Consider the following 22638-nt stretch of genomic DNA (forward strand, 5'->3'; position numbering starts at 1 on the left):
ACAGACTTTCTGTTCTTTAGTGACTGTTGAAAAGGAGGGAAATTGGTTGACCACTGATGCTTTAAGTCTGATGATACTCACTTCTAAAAGTTTCCAAGAAGGTACTTCAGAGACATAGGACAAAAAAAAAAGGGTGGGTTGGGCTCAGAAATAATTGAGACTCCTGGTTATGTGATAAAATCTATTTTGGCTTCCTTACAGGACAAAGCAGCACAGGTTGGGGGATAATTATTATTTAAATTTCCTTTTTTTTTTTTTTTTTTTTTTTTTTTATTTTTTTTGGAAGTATTTTATGCACCTGATCTGGGTGCCAGGTACTAGAGCTATTTTAGTGGTCCATGAATTTACTTGTTTTATAAACTGCTACTGATATTACTGATATTGTCTTGCTTTTAAATGTATGCATAACATTGTAATGTGATGTTGAACACTTAGGTATTTGTCAGGAATCACAGTGTTCTGATCTTACATGCTATTGCAGGGGCTAATAAAGCTGCAGCCTACTTCTATTCCAGAAAGTTGTGATTTAACCGTAATTTAAGGGAAGGAAAAAGAATAGGCTTTTGATTTTGAGAATTTCCACCACTTACTGTGCTTTATATGCTTAGATGCATTGCCTTAAGTTTTCTGCAGCATCTTTGACTTTGAAGATAAGATTCTCAACAGTATGCATCAAATTACTTTTCATATAAAATTCCATTGTCAAAAGAAATCCTTTTGTATGCAATAAATAAAACATTAGACTGGTATCATTCAAAATCTGTTTCTTATGTAAGTTTTCTTTTTGCCTTGTTTTACCTTTGTAAGCAGATTCTTTTGCAAACATGTATTATTACAACTACAGCCTAGGAAAGAATTCTCTTTTAGCCACGTTTGAGTATAGAATCATGGAATGGTTTGGGTTGGAAGGGACCTTGAAGCTCATCCAGTTCCAGCCCCCTGCCATGGGCAGAGACACCTTCCCTTGGACCAGGCTGCTCAAAGCCCCATCCACCGCAGTTCCCCCAACCTGCTGGTGCTCATGATGCAGAGCAGTCATGCGATGGGAGGCACGTGTGAGGTCCAGCATACGCTGATTAAAACAGAAACACCTGCAACACTGCCCTGAGGCAGGATCTAAAACTAACTTGTGTGTATGTGGGTACACATACAATGTGAGGTTCGAGGAGATTGCAACATAGTTCTCATTAGACTTTTATGTAAGTTCAGGCAACTGCTGTAGAGCTGAACTAGTCCTGAGCTTCGGGAACCTCTTAACTTCACTGTTGTAGCCGGGTGCCACGCCTTCCTCAAGCCATGGGCGGCATTTAAACTGAACGCTTCGCAGGTGCCGTGCATCTGTTCAGTGAGTGCACAGCACCCCCCTGGCCGCGACAGCCGCGCACTGACCACCGCACAGCCCCTTGCTGCTGGCCCCAGCCCGCACCGCCCGCCGCAGCGCCCGGCTGGACGGAAGTGGTTCAAGCCGTTTCCTGTTTGGGAGGGGCCTGAGACGGTGGACCAATTGAGGACGTGCATCGTACGATTCTGCCCAATGGGAGAGCAGGACGGGGTTTAAGAGGAGCCGGTGCGGCGTGAGGCACTAGTCACCGGTGCAGCCCAAAGCAGCAGCTGGTCTGTGAGGGCAGGTGTGAGCGGCCGCTGCCTCCTTGTAACTCCCTGCAATGGCGCTGCCGGTGTCGCGTCGCGCCCCTGTGAGTACTGCTTGTGCCGCGGGAAAGGGAAGGGGGAAGCGAGAGGGGGAGAGAAGAGAGGGGAAAGTGTGGGGGGACAGAGCGGGGGAGTGGGTGCGGGAGGTGGGGGGTATCGAGCGGGCGAGGTGGGAGCGTGTGAAGGCCCATAGGCTCTGCCGCTCTTTCCCCTCAGGTAGCCGAGCTCTGCGGGTTTGGGTCGCGGTGCGAGCAGGCTGGAAAGGGCTCTGCCCAGTGTGTGCGTGTGTGTGTGTGAGGGAGGCGGCTCTCGACGCTTGGTCTGGCCGGGAGCTCCCCTGTGCTTTAGCGTGTAGCGACCGGGGCGGAGCGGGACCCGCGGGGTGGGGGGCTGTACCGGGCTGAGCTGTGAAGTGAGAGCACGCGCCCCCCGCGCTGAGGGGGCTCTGCGCTGCACACGGCACGCCCCGCGCGCTCCTCGCTGGGGGGGGGGGGGGGGGAGAGGGGAGCACATTAAAGCTGTGTAATGGGAGGGTGCGGGGGGGGGGGGACGGGACGGCACACGAACCTCTTCTCCATGGTGGCTGTTCGATGGTTTAATCCTAACTCCACGAGAAACCTTAGAAACGTGGTGGCTCATGCGCTGCGTGTGACAAAGTATGTTCGTTTCTGTGTGCCTAACTCTGTAATTTGTGTGGTCTGTGCGTAATAAAGAAATGGCTTTGTTCATGGGAATAAAACTAGTTACAAATGTGTGAAGACAATAAACAGTGAAGTGGTAGGTAAGCGCTCTAACAAAAAGTTGTCATTGAGGAAGAACGAGATGGAGTGCGTTGCTCTAATACCGTAGAGAGCGCAGTACACCCTGAAACCTATACCAGGAGACTTCTTCCTCCTAAGCATGTGTGAATGAGTAGGAAATAAAAAGTGGTTGAGTAATGGATAGCATACACAGGTATGGTGGTGGTAAGTGTATAATGGAGTTAAGCACCTGAAAGGTCTCAGAGTCTTAAGCTGCACTTTTATTGTTTTAGGTCACTCGAGGGGTGGAGAATGCTCTGCTTGACCTTAAAAGTAAAGCCAAAACTCACCTTCCTGGCAAAAGGGCTGCTTTGGAAGAAATAGGGAATAAAGTTACGACAAGAGGAACACGCATAGCTAAGGTAAGGGAAAATTTGAAATCTTTCTGTAAGGAAAAGGTGGATTACTGCCTCTGTACTAATAGTAATTGTTTTCACTACAGAAAACTGAATGTTCCAAAGCATCCATAAAGCCTACAAAAGGACCTAACAAGATGACAAATGTAACTGTACTGCCAAAACCTCCAGCTGCTGTGAATCGAGCTTTGAAAGAAACTGATGTTCCAAAGGTAGGAAGTAACGATACTGTTCTGGTTCTTAATTTCGTTTGAAACTTAGAGCTCTAACTTCAGAATAGTTAGTTTATCTCATTTATCTGATGTATCTCATTTTCCTGCTGAAAAAGCTGAAGTTTTGCTTTAATGCATGTTGTGTTTAAAAGCTAACATTAAAGTGGTAGAACTAGCTATTGAAGTACTGGATGAAGCTTCTGCTTTAGATGGCAGTTACTAGAAGGCTTTCTGATTCTGTCTGTACAGCATCTTGGTGAAAGCTTGGAGTGCTAGAATGCAAACTCAGTTTTAACTTCTTAAAGAATTGTATTAATAGCTGGAGACAAATGTGGAAACAAGGGAGCATTGCAGTGTAAACAGTAAATATGTAAGCACTATTGTCCCTTAGATTCTGTCTCCTGTCCCTATGGATATATCTATGCAAGAGGAGGATTTGTGCCAAGCCTTCTCTGATGTGTTGCTCAACAATGTAGAAGACATTGATGCTGAGGACTGCATGGATCCCCAGCTGTGTAGTGACTACGTAAAAGATATCTATGAGTATCTGAGAGACCTTGAGGTAGGACATTCTGAGTCTGTGCTTCTGCAGTACAGTGTTCATCTTGTTGCTCACACAGCTTTTTCTTCAACAGCTGCAGCAAGCGGTCCGCCCACGTTACCTTGATGGGAAGACAATCAATGGGCGGATGCGTTCCATTTTAGTGGACTGGCTTGTCCAGGTCCACTCAAGATTCCAGCTTTTGCAGGAAACGCTGTATATGTGTGTTGCAGTTATGGATCGCTTCTTACAGGTAAGATACTTTTCAACTCGTGTTTGTATTAGGAGACTTGCTCAATTACTGAGTTAGGATTTATCCTTTCTTTATAAATCTAAGAACCTACACAGTCCACTCTTTGTGTAAGCAGTCTGTATAATGTTGCATCTTAACTCTGAAGCTGCCGTCCTCTTTGCACCTGTCATTGTAGGGATGCTTCTGAAGTCTCATTTATGTTACAGGAGTAAGCACTGTCATACTAGTGTTTAAAAATGATAAATTCGAATCTGTTTATCTAGAGTTTGACATGCTGGGGCCTGCTTTTTAAATTCATATATTGCAGAGTCATCCAGTGCCTCGGAAGAGGCTTCAGTTGGTGGGTGTAACAGCACTGCTTCTAGCTTCAAAATATGAAGAGATGTTCTCTCCTGATGTAGCAGACTTTGTTTACATTACTGACAATGCCTACACCAGTAATGAAATCAGAGAAATGGAGATCGTGATTCTTCAAGAGTTAAACTTCAACTTGGGACGACCTCTTCCAATTCATTTCTTGAGAAGAGCATCAAAAGCTGGAGAGGTGGGTACTTGTCCTCATTACCTAGAACTTTCTTATATGTGTAAAGTCTTTCCAGGATTGCTTCTGGCACTTTTGTTATGTGATTTTACTAACTTGCTGCTTACATTCTGGATCAAGAAATTCAGGTAACGAACTCCACCATGTGGTGTAACATGACAATGTCACTGTGGCAGCCAGTAGCGGTTCATGTTTGTATTTACTGGCCACTGTGTTCAGTCTTAGTGGCAGTAATTTTCCTGTTAAACACACCTAGAGCAGAATCCTTGCTTTTAGTCTTTTGTCTGGTGATTTGGGTATTCCCCCTAGTATAAAGGGGAGCAGTGTTACTGTTCCTGATAACTTCTGAATGTAAATACTGTATCACTTAAGAATAAAAATATTGACTTTGACCAGACAGTGAACCGTCTTGAGTGAACTGCCCACACTTGAATGGGCTTCAGTTACCTCAACAGACCACTAGGTAATGCTTGATGTTAGGTGACTGCTTTAACAAGGATCCCCTTGACATATTTTACACTTTTGTGTTATGTTGTGTCCCCCCCACCCCAGCGTATTACAAAAGGAGTATTTGTATCCTTGGTTGGGCACAGCAGTGCCTGGTACTGCAGTTTTCTGTCTCCTTTGCTTGACTTTGCGTCTGAATTCTAAATGGGTGCTAGACTGGACTAGTTTGGACTCTGGTCTCGATTTTGAGATGAGTGCCTGTTAACAGAGAGTATGGTCCTTAGACCATAGTAAAGATTTTTGTTGGCTGTTTCTGTCAGTTAATGAATATAATAAACAATTATGAATTATTATGGTAAGGTGAAGTGAAATTTTGTGGATTAACGAGCTCTCAATCTGGTAGGCTGACGCTAAGCAACATACACTAGCAAAATACCTAATGGAGCTGACGCTGATAGACTATGACATGGTTCACCATCGTCCTTCAGAGATTGCAGCTGCTGCGTTATGCTTGTCCCAAAAGCTTCTGGGACATAACAAATGGGTAAGTATTTTAATTGAGTTAATGAAGGTCATGCTGTAAATAAAGATAGATCTTAATAATTTTCATGGTACATGCAGACTAATGAAATTGTGGACCATGAATAGTGACCCGTAATTCAATTACGGGTTACTTTGCAAGTGTTGCTGCTTTTATCTTCTGCTCAGTGTAGAAATGTGGTTCTTGGCATTGATATGTCCAGGCTCCTGCTGTGCACCAGAAGTTATTCTGGATCTGACAGTGCTACAGTTCCTAGCACTCAAGGCTAAGCCATGAAGCTTAGGGCATTGGCTACCTGAAGTGACTGTGCCTTGAGCAGCAATCCCCACTTCATCAATCTTGGATCTCTTACCTGTTACACTGCAGGATGCAAAGCAGGAGTACTACACTGGGTATACAGAAGACAGTCTTGAGATGACTATGAAACATATGGCCAAGAATGTGTTCAAAGTAAATGAGAACTTAACTAAATACACTGTAAGTACCACTACTTAAATCTTCTTTCTAAATATTTTAGAGAGAACCCTTGCTGTATATTCTGGCTCCTTAGGTAAATGTTCCGTATGTCACCTTAAAGCCTGTGCTATTCTGACAAGGCTACTAGAGGGTGTTGCATTAGTACTAGCTTCAAAGTATTTTAGATGAACTGTGCTCTTACAAATTTGCAGTCTGGTTTGCTTCTAACTTTGCTTGTTTGTTTTCCAAGTAGTCAGGCTAATAGACCCAAAATTATAAAATGTTTTACATGCACAGCATTTATGTTCATCTGTTGTAACATTGTCCCTCTGCCTCTGCAGGCTACAAAGAACAAGTATGCAAGTAGCAAACTACTGATGATCAGCACAATCCCTCAACTGAACAGCAAGATAATCAAGGACCTGGCTTTACCACTCTTGGGATAACCGTAGGCAGCAAGGTCCTGTTGGTGTATGCACTTTGTCTTTATCAGCCTATTGAGGCAAAACTACTGCTCCTTGTACATAGCATTCCAGCTGTACCAGAGACATTTCAGGTTTGGAAGGTGAAATTTTAAACTTTCTGTGTAATACAACTCTCTGCCTAGAAATAAAGCTTCTCTTTTATGAAAAAGAGTGAATCTTAAAGGCTCTACCTAGACAGGTCTGCAGTTTAATGTCCAAGCAAGACATCAAATAAGTAGGTGATTGATACAGCTTGTAATTAATGTGGATGATTATTCTCAGTGGTTGTTTCTAGTGAGAATCTCCAGGTATTATGGTGATTTATATTTTGTAACTTTCTGTTTTCACTGTTAAGGTATGAAACCAGGCAGACAGTTCATCTTTTCTTGGTGTCCCTCAAATACATACTTTATTTCAGTGTCTGGTCTCAAAGTAGTATACACAAATTTCTTTTTGTAATTTGTTACCTTCAAGTCTGGGGAGGTAGGTAAGCTGGCTGTAACACATACTACCCTGGTAAATATTTGTGTTTAGCTGAACTTAAGACAATGTATCCTCTATCTCTGTGTACCTAAACAAAACGAGCTAAGGTAGGAAAATTCTCAGTCTCGTGTGATGCTGACCACTGTGTGCAGGGGCTGTGGGTGTGGAACTCTTTTCTTAAAATCTGCTTGATTTCTCAGACACACCCTACCCCCCAAGCTTTCAATTGCCACTTCACTCATAGAACACCCCTTCTCTTCCCCTTCCCTCTAATAAACCTCTCTACCTGGGAGAAGACAGTCCCACCTCCCTTAAGTACATTCTTCTTTATCACTTCCCATTTTGCTTTCCTTTGCTGCTTTTAAACATTAGTATCTGTATGCTCATGGAATACAACTGTGCAAGTAGTAAGTAAGTCTTTTCTGCCTCAATACCTCATTGAAGCCTATTTAGGGCATTGGCTACCTGAAGTGACTGTGCCTTGAGCAGCAATCCCCACTTCATCAATCTTGGATCTCTTACCTGTTACACTGCAGGATGTAGTGTAACAGGTAAGTGTAACAGCACATTTATTAACTTAGTGCTATATAACTAATGTTAAGTTACAGACCTGTTAAGTTGCACTGATCTTATTACCTCCCTTTTCCCAGTGTCGCCTAGTCATGAGTGTGCTGGCTCTGATGTAGCACTCAATACTGCAACAATGGCCTAGACTTCAGTGCTCCCCCTGTGGGAAGGATGTTGAAACTACTGCATTTTATCTTGAGCAGGAGACTTCTTTCTCCCATAGGATAAGTCAACCTAGCGCTTACTGCAAACAGTCTTTTGAAATATGTGCTTGATCCCTTTTGTGTATGTGATTTCCCCCCCAAACTAAGGCCCAGCTTCCAGGAGCAGATTCTACAGTCTGTTATCCCTTAATGGAGAGGGAGTTTAAGTGTGCCTAAAGTAGACTTAGGGAACAGTTGAGGAAGGAGGGGATTCAAGACTTCCAGCTTTATCTTAAAGCTTATGCAATGTCCTAACATACACAGGCATTTTATTGAGCTGCTCTTAATAAGAGAAAATGTAATGCACAGCACTTCAGCTGGGCATGGTGACAATGGTTTGGGGCAAAGGAAGGGGATATTTTTCTTTAGAAATCAGGGCAGTAGAATCAACAGTCATTGTGAAGGGATATGTTTGTATATGTAACTGGAAACAAACTGCACAGAGGACAGACCTGTTCAGCTAACTGCTGCTTCTGTTTTATTTTCTGGAGGTTCAGAAGGCAAAGCATGAATGGTGGTAACTGTATGGCAAGGAACAGCCACTCTGGTATGGGAGGCAATCAGATTTGAGCAGTAATAGTTTTGCCATTTGAAAGGAGTAGTGCATATCTGTGAGTACCTGGCATAAAAACTCTAGAACTACTTCATGAATAACAGCAGCGGAATACTACATTATACATTCATACATGTTTCTATCATACTCAGTTTTTATATACAGTATATGATCTGTTTCTATAAATGTACAGCTCTGCATAAAGACACTTATTACAGGTAGAGCACTAAACATAAGTCCAACATGGGCCAGCCATATTACACTATAAATCTTAAAGAAGGCAACATTATTTAGCACACAGTACTATGTGGTTTCCTGGTTTAACTTCTTAGACTGCCTGCTGGAGTCCCTAAACACATCAGCAAACACAAAGCAGTTCCATTACAACTCTGTACAGAATTACTTAAATACACCATCACAGTAGGTTTTTAGATGGTAATAATATCCCATTGGCCTAAATCTTTTTGACATGTAGCAGCATACTTAGCATGTTTCCCCAGAATGATCTGCATTAGAGGAAATGTGCATTTAGCATCTTCAGTAGATAACTGCAAAGGTTACTGATATTTAAAAGTTACTGATCTTCAGCTGAAGGCACTTATTAAATACACCCAGTTCAAAGTCCCCGGTCCCAGACTGCAAAGCACCTTTCTGTTTCAGGAAAATTGTAAGTTTGAGTACTCTTTGCTTAATAGCTGTTAAAACCAGGTTTTAAATATAATAAATAATTGGTCTGCATGTCCATTGCTGTATGCTTCTGAGACACATGATCAAAGTCTGTGCTGTGGGTAACTTTCTTCCTGCTCATGTACAACTTCACTGGTGAAAACCCTGCTGATAATGGCAGATCTCAGAACCAAAATGTCCTGAAGGCAAGGAAAAAATATCTTCAACCACAGGTAAAACTTCATGCCAATTTTTGTCTGAGTCTTTTATATCTTGGTGACATAATTGTTGGGAAACAGACCTTGTTTCCCTCGTAGTCTTCCTGTCCACCAGCCAGAAGGATCTATGACAAAGAAAGCAAAGTAGTGAAGTTCTGTAAACTTTCTATATACCTGAAGAGGCAGCTTTGCAAAGCTGTTCCACAAAGCGAGAGCCTTCTTGTGGAGAACCTGAGCTTGCTAATCTTTTGGCTGCATCACTGCCTTATGAGGTTGCTTTAGAGACACAAAGAGTTAGAACTGTTTTATTACTTTCTTGGTTCTTGTGCTATAGCTGTGGTTTAAGCTAACTTTCAGCCAGAGCCTGTGACAGAATTACTAACAGAACTGGAGATCTGGAGCAACAAGTAATGCATACCTCACTGATGAGGTTGGTTTGGCGTGGGTGTGGAGACTTCTCTACTCTCTGAGCTAGCATAGAGATTTGCAAGCTTAATGAGGGAGAATAACTGTGGGGTAGCTCAAAAAGTCATGTCTTCGTATCAATACGTACCTTCTTTAATTATATCAATCACGTCGTTGGCATTAAAGCTAAGCTCGTCTGTGTCCTGAGCATCATATGCATACAGTGCTCTGCACTGCGGTACCTGAGGCTTAGGCTTGGGCTGTGGTTTTGGCCTTCCTCCAGCTGGTGGTGGTCGGTTTGTCGTCTGCCTGCGGACCCTGACAGGAGGAAAAACATAAATGTGCTTTGAAGTATATGACTTGAACCTAAGCCTTATCAACCCCTCTGTGCTAATGGACTGGTTCTAGAGAGTATCACAGAACAAGGGAAAAAGGATTCTCTTAAATGGCAGAACAATTTAAAACAGCAATCTAAGGCTTCCTTATGAAAGGCCCAGTTGCCATTTCTTCCCTACTGAAATGGATGAATAGGTACTTCCAAAGAGCAGTTCAAATGCACAGTGCTCAGTGTAGCATTTTAGTGCTCAGGCTAGAATGTAAACAAATGTGTACATGCAGTTCATGTGTATCTTGGCAGCTACACGGTTCAGTCTGTCTCTCCCCATACCCCAACTTCACTGTAGTTTCCAGTATTAAAAACAAAGTTCTAGCTCACAGTCTTGCTACTTTACCATTCTTGTGACTAAGCTGTAAGAGACTGTCTCTCTTTTAAGTTGCCTCAGACTCCAGGGCCATCTATGGACTTGTTCTGTTATAGTCAACTCTGAAGCAACAGGGGAGATGCTGCACAAACTCTGTCACAGCTGTGACCACTCCAAAGATAGGAAGGGGAAAGAGGGAAGAAATGCATTTTGTCAGCTCATCAGGTAATAAAGGCTGGAAGAGAGAACAGGTATTAGATGCAATATGTCAGTTTAATGTAAATAATAAATAAATGTGATGAATGACTAAAAACACTGCAGTAATGTGGAGGAGCTAATTGTGATCATGTCATATAATGCCACAATAACATCACACAGCTCTTGCAGAGGCTCATAGTTACTTATGCTAAGTTCTAGACATAATTTTTGTTAGTGTGTCTTCGTCTAGTTTTGTGCAGTGAACTGCACCAGAAAATGAGCTTTGAAGTATGGGTTAGAACAGTGTTTCAGTTCTAAATTTATCTACTGTTGTTCAGCATGTATTGACTTTGCTTGGGATAGGATACGTTGTCAAACCTAGACATATGTATGGAAATAAAAGAATTCAGAGCAAGTCTTAGAAAAGTAGCTTGGCTTTTCTGCAACCACAGTAGGACAAGAACATGTTGAATGAGATGTTTTGCTGGTGAGAGCATGGTGGTTTCTAACTAATTTGTATTGGACTGTTAATGATGATAACTGAAAGTTAAAGCTGTTGTCCTTAGCAGCACCATGCCCCCTCAGTTTGGACTCAGCTGTGCCAAGGCTCCATCAGGAGTTCGGAAACAAGGGGCTCCTCTCTGCTCTTTGTGACTCAGTGGGAGCTCTCCTTCACCCTCTGTGCCTTTGGGCTCTGTATCAGTCAGTTCTAGCTCAATCTTCCCTTTGTACGTTTCATCCGTGAAATCAGTAATAGAGTGAACCTTGCTTTCCACTTCTGTTTAGTCATGCCTTTACAGATCATATTAACACTGGCTCTTGCTACTACCTTTGGTCATTTGTTGAACAACCCTTAAATCACTCATTTCACAGAGGAAAACTTACCTGAACCACACTGCTGGATGTAGTTAGTTCTTTTGGGTACAGTAAGAGAAAAGCTTATAATGCAACTCTCACTTTTGGACAGGTAATTCTTTTTGGTCTGTTACCACTGTAAGACTCCTCTTGGATGTTTGTTTTTCTTAGTGGTGAACGTACTGGAGAAATTTGAGTGCTGGGAATGGTACTGTACAGGGAGAACTGGAAGGAAGGGCAGGCAGAACCCCTCTGGTGTTGGGCTTACCTGCTACCTTCATTTCTTTGTGAGCCTGACTCTGGTCTAGCCTGGCTTTGGGAGTTGATCTATTTGTTGAAGGATCTGCTTACTTAGCTACATTACTGCGCGGTCCAGCCAGGTCCCTGATGCTTGTGCTGGCCAAGGGTGACAGCAGTTTGTGGGCAGCGAGAAGATGATGGAAAGGAACGCACCGCTTGTCCTGGCGGTGTCGGCCAAAGTGAAGCTCCACCTGCGGCGGTGCCACTGTCCCGACAGCAGGGGGCGCGCGATGCCGGTTGGTCTGTGCCGCGACACTGCCGACATGCCCTGGAGTGTGCCTGAAGCAGCCCTGGGGACATGCACCGGCACTCTGCCTTGGTCACCGCCAGTACTGGCAGGGACAATAACCGGGTTGTGTCTATTATCGTGATTGCAAGTTGCTCTTCTGACTGTGAGCTCAGGACACGGGGTTATTTGCACTAACAAAGCATGGAATATGCTAAGTCAAAAGACTCCAATTCCTAGACTAGTCTGCCTCTTTTCAGGAGTCACATAAATGTAAAATCAAATCATTACCTACTTGCTTCGATGCCCACCTGAAGTCACCCTCACGGAGCTGCACTCTGCTCCTCTCAGAGCAGGCACTTTCCACCATTTCTGCCCAAAATACTATTTTACACTTCAGGTAGGAAGCACAATTCAATGAAGTTGTGGGGTGTACTAGACAGGCAGCAACTCACAAATTGGATATTATGGTCTACGAAGTAACTTTGCTAGGCCCTTTTTAGATGATGTTCCTTTACCTTACACAGTAGCACCCATATTGTTACTGTGTGTCGCCTACAGCTTTGGCTTGCTTTGAAAGAAAAAAAAAAATCCAAACCACAACAAAACCAAACGAACAAACTAAGCAACCCCTCACTCCTCCAGGTCCTCTTCCCTCAGAATAAGTTATGTTACTTTGTGCTATGTCACTCAGTGCTCTTTTGCTTTACTTGTGGCTTCCCATAGAGAAGCTCACCTTCTACAAAATCTATCCAGAAGGAAGTGATGGATACCTGTTCCTTACTTGTTCTGGTTGCAATTACTGCTATGGCTGTTGGGGGGGGTCTTTTTCTACCCCTCTTGAGCATATTCATCAGTGAAAACTGTGGCAGGCAGTGAAGATGTCATTTAATACAGTGTTTTGTTGGAGGTGTTTATCATGTGTGTTTACCTGAGCTGTGGAGAACAGAATTGTGTCTGCACTAACCATTACTATGCAAAGTTATTACACCTTACCCCACTGGATTTTTACTCTATCTGCTAATAGAACTTTCCTTGTTGATTTAATATGCTCTGGGACTTGGTTACATCAGAATTAAAAGGAAGTCATCAACAAGGAGAAACACAAACTGCTTATTCAAAACCAGATTATTTCTTTTTTTGTGCTAGAATTGCCGAATTGACAGCATTCTCTGACGATTAAGTGGTGCTCAAATTCCCACTACAGTAAAGCTCCACTAATGTTCTACAAGAGAGTGGAATAAAAAGGCTAAATTGAAGCAGAAACTGTTCATTGAAAAGCTTAAAATCTTGCAAGGCCTTTAACATTCTGGAGCACCAAGGTCCAACAAATACTTGACTTTTGATTTCCACAACTTGGAGGTTTTGCCTGCTTCTGGATTTTCAGTCAAGATCTGGAGCAGCTGGTTTCAGAGTTGACAACAACCTGTACTTCCTTTTAAGGAGGAAGGCTTGGCAGTATGACAATCAAGATTATTTTAGCATCATTTGGACTTGTAAGCCGCAGCCTTCCAGAATATGTTCCTAAGACAATCCTACAAGGTTTGAGGGGGGGGTAGGTCTTATTACATCACTAGGCATTCCGCACTAACCAAGAGTCAAAAGTATCGAAACAAAGCACCAGAAGTAGCAGAAAGACAGAACCAAGAAATCAGGGGCTTAGTAGAGGGAAGCAGAACAAGTCTGGTGCATAAATCAGGAGTCAAAGGTGGAACAAAAGGACTATTAGCCAGCATTTCTGGGCATGAGACCTGCCACAAAATCTGCTGTTCATGATCTGCAAGCCAGAGGGGAAGAAGGCCTAGTCAAACTCTGCTAAGTGCCTTAATATCCTTAAGCAGAAGTTAGCAGGCAAATTTAAGGTATTAACTAGAACTGGTTCAGCTTCATTCCTAAAGGCTTACAATGGAATATGTGTTTTGAAATCCTCTGGAAGATGATGATACCTTTGAGTACAGCTTAGTAGCACAATCTGGTCATCTCTGTACACAGTGTAAGTCACATGTAAGTTGGTTTGTGTGTGTAAAGCTATTTACAAAAGTTGACACTTTTTTCTCAGGTTTAATGTAAAAATCTTACCCAGCTGCTCCTTGGTCAGGTACTTTCAAGAAATCCAAGCTTTCTGGTTGCTGTGAAATCTTGCCTGATCCTCCTGACAGTTGCCGTGGTAAAGCTGGACGTGTCATATTTGTATACAGGTTTTTCTGACTGGCCCGCTGGTTTCCTGGGACATGGGAAGGTGCTACAAACTCTGGGGGATTTATTACTCCATTTTGCTGCTGACCTAGAAGTAAATAAAGTGTGAACACATCCACTCCAAATTATAACTCAGTAGAGGTAACTTTTCCCTTGTGTTGATGGCTCAGCTGTCAGATCTGGCTGTCAGCGAGACCCAGATATTGAGGTACTTTAAAACAATGTTGATTTAGACGCAGTCTGGGGTCTGCTGGCAATCTGTTTTTGTTTCATGTCTTCATGGACTTGTGCTCAAGTTAAGAGACGTGTGCCTTGGATGTTACAAACAAGAGGATGTCTGTTCAGGACCTGTCATAAGCACTGGGAGATAATCAATTACAAAAGGCCATACTGCAGGAATGGGTATCCACTGGTGCCTTAGACGTGTACAAATTTACATCCGAACTACCTTACCTACATGAGGTAAGTTTGGGCAGTGTCTGCAAGCACAAGGCTGCTTCAACCAATGTTTGGCTTTTTCATCTAGCTATAGAACTGCTGAAAGAGTTTTTGAAAATACCAGAACAGACTTTCCTTGCTTTAACTCACTCTGTAGGAATATTTACTATCTGTTTGTAGACAGGTTAACTCTCAGCTACAGTAATTTCCCACTTTTTACTACAAGCAGTTACTGCAGACCATGAAGTCCTTAAGTTTGACTCCTATAGCTGTGAGGATTGGGAATTGTCTAGTTAATTTGGTGACCAAGACTGGTTGCATACCCAGCTCGCACCATTAGTGTTGTGCTTCTTCATAAGCAGCAGCTGACTGAAAGTATTCTGGGAGTGTAAGTAAAAAAACAAAAAACCACTTGGGGAATGTTGTGTCAATGGAATATTGTTCTCCCCTCTGAGTTCACAGGCTAAATTAATCATATCTCTCAAGAGCAGAAGTGAAACACCCTAATGACATCAATCCCATTAGAAAAAGCCATGCTGCTTACTGGCACAGCTGATACATCTCAGTGCTTAGCATACACAGAAGTTAGGTACCAGGGTGGGACAACTGAGACATAAATTGCGTTCTATTGTTTACTGGCACTGAAAGCAGTTTCATTGCAAAGCACTGTCTATGACCTGGGAAGTGTATAGTTTTTACCCTTGAAAGTGGAGAAGGCTAAGGGGTAAGGTTTAGATTCCATGTCTTGCATTAAGTGGCTGAAAATGCCAGCATCCATGACAACCAGGACATCTCTGGTGGAATACCAGTTTGATTGTCTGTTGACTCAAGCAATACAATGCTCAAACAATGCCTACAACTTAGGTTTTAAGGATCTTTTAAAGAGGATTTTAAGCCCTTACTAGGATTTAATGCGTAAAAATTATCAGATGACAAGAGTAAAGTGAAAACCTGAATTCTGAATTTTGTTTTTGCCCGAGGCTAAGAGGACTTACCAGGAGGAGGTGGTGCGGCTCTCATAGGGTAACTCTGACTTTGAGACCTGTTGGAATACCCTCTAGTTTGGGTAAGGTTCCGTCTAGTAGGACCTAAAAAAAACCAACCCATTTTATTATCTAAGGGTACGTCCTTCTGGCTGCCTGACCCCTACTCTAATCAGAAAGTGCTCTTCTTCAGCAATAATGAATCTGACACGTACAGCGCTGGCCAGGTGTTCTAGAGCTTCAGGTGCAAAAAGGATGACTTGGGCATACTTTCCTTTTTGTGAATATAAAGTAAAGTAAAGCTGTCTCAAGACTACAGTAAATGAGGTGCAAAAGACTGTCAGCTTTATGAACTTGTTTATAAACCATGGGTAGCTGGCACAGCAGTACTTTGGACTATACTGTTTCTGATCAGCAATTAGTATGAGACAAAGGTAGGACACGAAACCCAAGAGGCTGGTGTAGTTGCAGCTCAATCTTTGGTGATGCACAGAGGTTACCTTTCCTCACATCACAACCTGTCTTGTCCTGATGCAGACCTTTCTTCATCAGCTAGACTGTAGGAACTGCAGGAGCTTAGCAGAGTGAGAGACTCCTCCCCAAAATACCTGGCTAATTGTGCCATTTGTACTATGTCACATGATTAAATGCTCTCACTTCTTTTGCCACAAAGCAAAGAATTACAGATGTTTCAGAAACAGTTGGTATTAGTGAAAGCAACAACATTCCAGCACGACTGTTAGGATCCGTAACTTGGATCTTCATTTAAGCATTACAGAGAAATAATAAAGAACATGCTGAGGCTAGAGGCAAGCAAGGAGAGAAAGAATCACCCATTCTCTAAATTTCTAAACCATTCACTAATACATAAAGGAAATTCATACTTACGGGAATTCTTTGGTAGCCCTGGTCCAATGCTGATTTGCAGCACTTTATTGCTTGGCTTGAGAACAGCTATGTCTCCTTGGCCTTGCATAAATTGCACTTGTCGAGAACCAGCACTGCTCCAGGGCCCCCAACTCTCCTTTTTCAGCTTCACTTCAAGTCTAATGTAAACATGTGAATATATGAATAAAAAAATCAGAAAGTACTTATGTCAAATCAGGTCAGTATCACCTGGCAGCAGGTAACTTAGAAATATAAAAAGCTTGGACTAAGAATCTATATTCCCTGAGTGACTCAGGTGCCATGAGCGGCCTGATTACATCTCTCCTTCATGCTTTTTAAAATGTTCTTGTTAATTAATACTTTAACTTTCCTGCTAGAGCTACTCAAAGGAAGTTTAAGATGCCCCAGAGAGGTTGGAGTGTACAGTGAGCATTTACATGAACAAAACTTTTACTCTTGATAGTGGCTGTGGATTCCCAGTGTACAGGTGTATACACTATAGGCATGTTTCACACTTCAACTGTCCTCCTCCACCCTTTCCAAAGTAAAATAATAACCTATTACCTTTTGTAATTTTTCCACTTTTTCAAATGGAATAAACATACAAACCCAAGGCCTGCTGTTGCTAATCTGCTTAACAGGTAGGAGCATTAACAAAAGCTCATGTCTGTTGTAATAGTTTCCAGCATGTCCTTACAGCTAAAATGCTCATCAAACATTGTGTAGATTTACAGCTTTGTTTCTAAAAAATGTTCCCAATAAAATTTACCCAATGAGGCTCCTTTAGAACTACCCTGTCACCTGCAGTCCTCAGTCACTACAAGAAACTTCAGAATTTCACACTGTTACAGTATGTCTCCAGAACTGTCTTTCAAACTCTTCACCATCTTTCCACTCCTAGGTCAAGGTTAAGGACTTGGAAGAGGACGCTCCCTTCTCATGATACGAAACAGCAGCCATCACAGAGATGGAGATCTTGCACTATGGTTGCACACATTAATTGTGCAGTGAATGGCCTGGCCCTTGCTGTGGGGTGACAGCTCTGCTGGCACAGAGCTGCTCTGTAGCATAAAGCTGAAGACCCTTGAGCCTGATGCCGTGTTCAGCAGAACAAAAGCAACTCTTCTGTGCACACAGTGAAAAGTGGTAGATGGCCCAGGTACAATCCTAACCTATTACTTGGATGAGCTAAGCAGAAAATCTGGTCTCCTTGCACATACAGATTTTTACACTGTGCTGCCTCTTATTATTTTAAACAAAGCATAGTGTCAGGAGCTCAGCAACCAGCACTTATTTATATTGGCAGACAGAACAAAGATTATTTATTATTAAAAGCCCCTTGAAAAAAACATAACTCACGTATTGCTAAATTTCAGAGGTAGATTTCTTTGTGTTTTTTCTTCATATCGTTTTGATAAGAGGCTTAAAAACTCAGTTTTGAAGACCGATTCGAGCAAACTATCATATTCCTGTTCATGTAGAATGAAAATGTCATCCTGCATTGTGCTGAAAAGAAATCAGAGCATGTAACATTCAGATTAAAATTTCATCAGCAAATACAGCCAATATTATAATGATATTTGCAGAGTACCCATGGTTAGCTTTTAAAAACATACGCAACTCCAAGCAGCATTAATTACAGTCTTGCTTTCTGAGACCAAGGTTGGGGGTTTTTTTCAGGAGCTTTCTGAGAGACAGGAATATTACTTAGTCATTTTAAAGTCACTACTGTTAGCAAAAGAACATGTGCCATTAAGATTACAATTAAAGGCCATCTCTTCAATAATGGCAAAACTTGTGATTAGAGGTGAATTAGAAACTTGAAGGTTATGAAAGTAAGACTGAAACCCAAAGCAAGCAAATTTGCAATGAAAGCTTCCAACTTTTTGTTGGCTTTAGTTTGGAATGGTTTAACACAGTGTGCAAACCACATGCTGGGCTGCACTGCCACCTTTGGATCAACCCCTGTTTACACCTGCTGAAGATGCTACAAACCACAGAAAATTATATCCAGATCGGTAATCTGGCAAGGGTGGTTTCTGCCCTCCCAGGGCCCTCACAGTAAAAAGAGTTCTGCTGTGTCCTAGCCAGGATTACTATTGTTCCAGCATGCTCCTAAGGTTTTTGTATGTGTATCGTTCTTCCTTTGAACAGCATGTTGGCATACTTCCTAGCTGTAACTACATTGGAGCCTGTCTGCTTCTGCATCCTTTCTACAAAGAAGGATAAACAAAGCTTTCCAAAGAAAACTGTAAGACCTGAAAATAGAGGCCATGGGTTCCCCACTTACTTCCTGACTTGAATAGCATATAAGCAACCACAGGACGCTCTGGTTCAATTTGCCAATCCCACAGTAAACCAACTGTATTTTGAAGCTGGTTAACATCCACTGGATGAGCTTACAGAACCAGATCACTGCACAAGAGTGCACTACTACATCAGACACAAGAGAACGGTGGTAGCATAAGGGGAAGGGACTGCCCCTTGAACAGCTACCCACATTTGCATTGGATTAGAAGTGACAAGAAACTTTGAATTTCATGTGCAATTTCATAATGAATTTAAATCAAGTTAACAACATTGTTGTACTGTCAGAAGGGGCAGGCTTTCCTCTGCTCCTCACCCTTTTTATTCATGCTAGAATCCATCCCCTTTCCTAGATTAATTTTCTGCCTCCCTTCCTTTTTAACATCTCATCCATATCCCCATGCAGCCACCTGAGAGCTATCTAGTGTAGGAAAATGTGTGTCTGGGAGAAGAGACAGCACAAGACTTCTGACAGATGTGGAGAGCTGAGAACTGCTTAACCTTATCACAAAACCATTATCTCATCATAAGCACGAGATTTCACATAATGGAGTATAATCACTGAAGAAAGGAATACTAAGTTACCAATACTAAATGTTAAATATTCCTGGCAGAACATGTGTGGTTCCATTTCATGGTTGTTTAGACCATGGCAGGGAGTATGAAGCCAAAGCTTCTCTGCTCTTCTGTCAATGTTGTTGGTCAATCTGCTGCTGCTATTACTAATACCAGAAAATACTATTTTATAATAGTAATTTATTTCAACAAATATCACCTACTAAGTGAAAAAGGCACTCCCACTTTGCATCTCTTTCTGGAGAAATGGAATGTCCCGATCCTGCTGGATTTAAAACTGACATTCATTATGAGGTAAGGCTGTGGAAAACCAGGCAGGTGGCTTTGGCAGGCAGGTGAAGGGCAAGTCAAAGTTACATATCTGTCTCTAAAAGCCAGCTTCTTTCAATAGTTTGCAGAACAATACCATCATACAAAGAAGGTGCTGGTATCTCACCTAAATCTGTATGTGTATGTATTGCTTCAGGGTTTCAAAGTAACTCCAACTAAATTAATTAAGGGACTCAACATTCAGCTCAGGAAAAAAAAACCAAAACCCAACCCCTACTTCATTAGGTCTATTTGCCTTCATTACTGTTTTCTGCTCCTAATTACCCAGCAGTCAACAGATTTCTACTTTGAGCATGCTCCTCCCTTTTCCTCTCCCAGGTGGTTTGCCTGATTGCTGCCTCTATAAATCTGAAAGGAGGAAGGAGGTCTTACTTCCTAACCCCAACTTCTCATCTGGTTACTGAAGACTGCTAACTGTGAGTACCTTTTTATGCAGAATTAAAAACAGCTTCATAGTGTGCTATAGATGCTCTTGACTATCATGTAAGAGACTTGAGACATTAGGTGAAGGATGAATCTACCTACCACTTGTGTACTTTATAATCTCCTTTCAAGTCTTGAAATCTTCCCCACGGTTTGGAAAAGGGTGTATGAAACTACAAACATACCTAATTGGTATTCAAAAGAGCAGTAAGAAAACTATGACGAGTAAAAACATGACCTCCTTTCCTATCCTCAAAAGCAAACTAGAGTCTCAGCAAGGTTTTGAATGAGATGTACAAGAAAAGCCCAAGACCTCCAGCAAATTTTAGCCAGCCAGTGGTCCTTTCTTCTTCTGATTTGGCAAGAGTCCAACTTTACAATACTGTTAGGATGTCCTGTGTCACTCCTTATCAGATGAATTATAAAGCTCAGTTATTTATTTATTGCTACCAAAAATGCAAGAACATTTCCATGAGTATGGATTGTCATTCTTAGTACTTGGAATAAATTCCAAGTTGGGTATCTGCACTTTAAATTGCAACCTCTTCAGTGATTTAAATTGCTAGGAAGTGTTAATTGCTGCTAATGCATGTCAGTAATGCTAATTATTCTGCCTTTGTCTCCAAGTGTATTGTTACAAGCTTATGTCAATAATTTGTGCATGGTTTCTTGACATACACTGTTCAGACAGGAATGCAAGAATCCAGTTATCCTCTCTCCACCATTTAAAATATATTTCATTTTGTACTGATTTAGCTAAAACTTAATATTCCATGAAAACGTGGTTGGTTTGGGTCTGCCCCCTCCAAGTACACAGCAGGTTACATATGTACTAAATAAAGGTTTCACTCTAGTTTTACTAATTGTACAGTGTTAAATATTACAAGCACTAACTCTTGTCACTGAGACAAGATTATCTCAGATTTGAGAGAAGTTGTAACTTTTACAGCCTCTGCAGCCACACCATTGCATTACTACCATGCCACTTATGCAGAGTTAAGAGATCCCTTGATTAGACCTCATTTTGGACTTACACCATACCAACACAGTAATAGGGAAAAGCCCACTTGCCTCCATAGGTTTTTAAGGGTTTGGTTTTGGAGTCATACCTGGACAGTTTGATAACTTGCTTTTAGCATATACAAAACCAAATGTTTTTTACAACAAAATAAAATCAATAAGCTAGGTTCAAAACATTATTGGACATAATATAACACACATGTTTGAACGAAGCACATTTGCTTTTGCTTCAGAAGGTTCTGTGGAACTGCTATTGACATATGAGAGGAGTGTAACAGCTTTCACTAACTTGGCAGGCAGCCGTTCTTTTAGCTGACTCAATGTGACTATGCTTTTGGAATGCTACAGGCCCAACTCGAGCGTCTGGCTGCAATCTGTTCAAGGTTTGCACAGCACATGGTCCACACTTTGAGGTTCTGCTCTCATCTTTAACCTAGATCTACTATAGTTTTGTTGTAGCTTTCCTTATAAAGATGTATGATAAATAAACAACAGGTCTTGAAGATGGTACAGTGAGCAGACACGTCTTACAGAGCTTCCCATAATCTTGAAATGGCTGTGAGACTACTGCAGAAGTGAAATCTGCTGTTTTGAAGTAATGGATAATGTCAGTGACAAGATTTCTGGCTATGCTAATGGGAACATTTTATAAGCATATACTAAAAAACCCTCTGCAGTAGCTATCAATACACAGTACTCAACTGTAGACTTATAGTTTGTTATTTATTGCAATATTTAAAGTATACTTCTTGCCATGGATCTGTATCATTTTGTATTAAATGACACTCAGCTACCAGCTCTGATAAACTGCAATAACAAATACAGAGGTATACAGAAGCTTTGTTCACTCATCTTCAAAGGGATGAAATGATATAGGCAAGAATACACTGGTCTTATGGGCAGTTTCTTCATGGTTTTGCTCACCGAACTGGGTTTCTCTGCTCTATGTGGACACCTCAGATACTCCCTGCAATCTGGGATTGGCTTGACATTCAGTCAACAGAAGTGATGTGAAATCCAACTAGAATAAATGAGTAGCTCACCAGTGAGATGACACCTCTTTAGGAAGCAGTAGACATGTACAAGATGAACTTCTATAAGTAAGAATTATTTCTGGGATACAAGCTTGAGCCATAACTTAATAGAATGTGCTTGTGCATGGTGAACATATGCTTCACAAAGGAAGTTTTGGGGATGCACCAGACTGGTGAGACCCAGCGTAGGTGAAACATTTTAACAACTAGTCAGAAAATGTTTGTGTGACTGGCTATAAACATCTATTGCTATAGCACACTTACTAGGGCTGGGAGTGAAAAAGATCAAGCTTCAGCTTTCTTTGTTTACAATATTCAATTAATACAGCTTAAGAAATCCACACTTCATCAACCAACTTATTTCCCCCATCCTACACAAACTTCTGTGTCAACGGAAAGACATTTTCAAGGTACTGACCTTAGAGAGACAGAAAGAATTCTCTCCACCTCCATCCTTCGCTTTAAGACTTCCTTCACTTGGCCCTTCTCTGGACCCTGCTTTATCTTTTCACGTCCAATCAGGTATATGCATTTTGGAGTGAGGACAAGATCTCGCTTCACACTCTGAAACACAAAATTGTTTGAAAATACATAGCATGGGGAGATCAATGCACTAATGTTGTGATGCTGTTCCAAAGATATATGATGTACTGTGATTTGGGAAATACTGTTAGTATTTGGTTCAAGTGAAAAGAAAATAATGATAGGATTAATGACACAACCTCAGAGTCAGACTGCACAGGACAGTAGCTTTGTTCCCCATTTCCTAACTAACGTAGCTTTCTGTCCAGCAAGTCCTATAAAGCC

The 22638-nt window shown here is 41.8% G+C and overlaps 2 protein-coding genes across 7 annotated transcripts in view; one reads left to right on the forward strand and one right to left on the reverse strand.

The window, feature by feature from the left end:
- The first annotated feature begins 1472 nt into the window (after positions 1 to 1472).
- CCNB2 (cyclin B2) lies at positions 1473 to 9400 on the forward strand. Of its 3 annotated transcripts, none has more exons than XR_003993185.1 (10): positions 1532 to 1694; positions 2684 to 2812; positions 2893 to 3018; positions 3410 to 3580; positions 3654 to 3812; positions 4120 to 4356; positions 5204 to 5344; positions 5708 to 5818; positions 6139 to 6362; positions 8006 to 9400. XR_003993185.1 is itself a non-coding variant. In XM_030497705.2 (9 exons), the coding sequence occupies exons 1-9, from the start codon at positions 1665 to 1667 to the stop codon at positions 6241 to 6243; spliced, it is 1209 nt and encodes a 402-aa protein (XP_030353565.1). In that variant the 5' UTR covers positions 1473 to 1664; the 3' UTR covers positions 6244 to 8805. The 3 variants fall into 3 exon arrangements, 1 of the variants encoding a protein (XP_030353565.1); XR_003993186.1 differs by having other exon boundaries at positions 8012 to 9400; XM_030497705.2 differs by having other exon boundaries at positions 1473 to 1694; positions 6139 to 8805.
- MYO1E (myosin IE) overlaps positions 7970 to 22638 on the reverse strand; it is a 252434-nt gene continuing 237765 nt past the window's right edge. For 2 of the 4 annotated variants that reach the window (XM_030497694.1, XM_030497693.1), the window contains 7 exons: positions 22250 to 22395; positions 17501 to 17647; positions 16142 to 16299; positions 15266 to 15358; positions 13716 to 13920; positions 9505 to 9674; positions 7970 to 9076 (listed from right to left, as the gene is read on the reverse strand). In XM_030497694.1, coding sequence (XP_030353554.1) covers positions 9000 to 9076; positions 9505 to 9674; positions 13716 to 13920; positions 15266 to 15358; positions 16142 to 16299; positions 17501 to 17647; positions 22250 to 22395 — 996 coding nt within the window. In that variant the 3' untranslated portion in view covers positions 7970 to 8999. Of the gene's footprint in view, positions 9077 to 9504; positions 10293 to 13715; positions 13921 to 15265; positions 15359 to 16141; positions 16300 to 17500; positions 17648 to 22249; positions 22396 to 22638 lie in introns of all 4 variants that reach the window. The other 2 variants (XR_003993184.1, XR_003993183.1) reach the window with 2 other exon arrangements.

Source organism: Strigops habroptila, chromosome 9 (genome assembly GCF_004027225.2).
Source record: "Strigops habroptila isolate Jane chromosome 9, bStrHab1.2.pri, whole genome shotgun sequence".
Lineage (NCBI taxonomy): Eukaryota > Metazoa > Chordata > Aves > Psittaciformes > Psittacidae > Strigops > Strigops habroptila.

Bases quoted from the DNA above. Each gene is read 5' to 3' on its own strand.
- CCNB2 (XM_030497705.2), top strand. From the start codon at position 1,665: ATGGCGCTGCCGGTGTCGCGTCGCGCCCCT. The intron at 3,581-3,653 runs GTAGGACATTCT...TTTCTTCAACAG, and splicing joins AGTATCTGAGAGACCTTGAG to CTGCAGCAAGCGGTCCGCCC. The intron at 3,813-4,119 runs GTAAGATACTTT...CATATATTGCAG, and splicing joins TTATGGATCGCTTCTTACAG to AGTCATCCAGTGCCTCGGAA.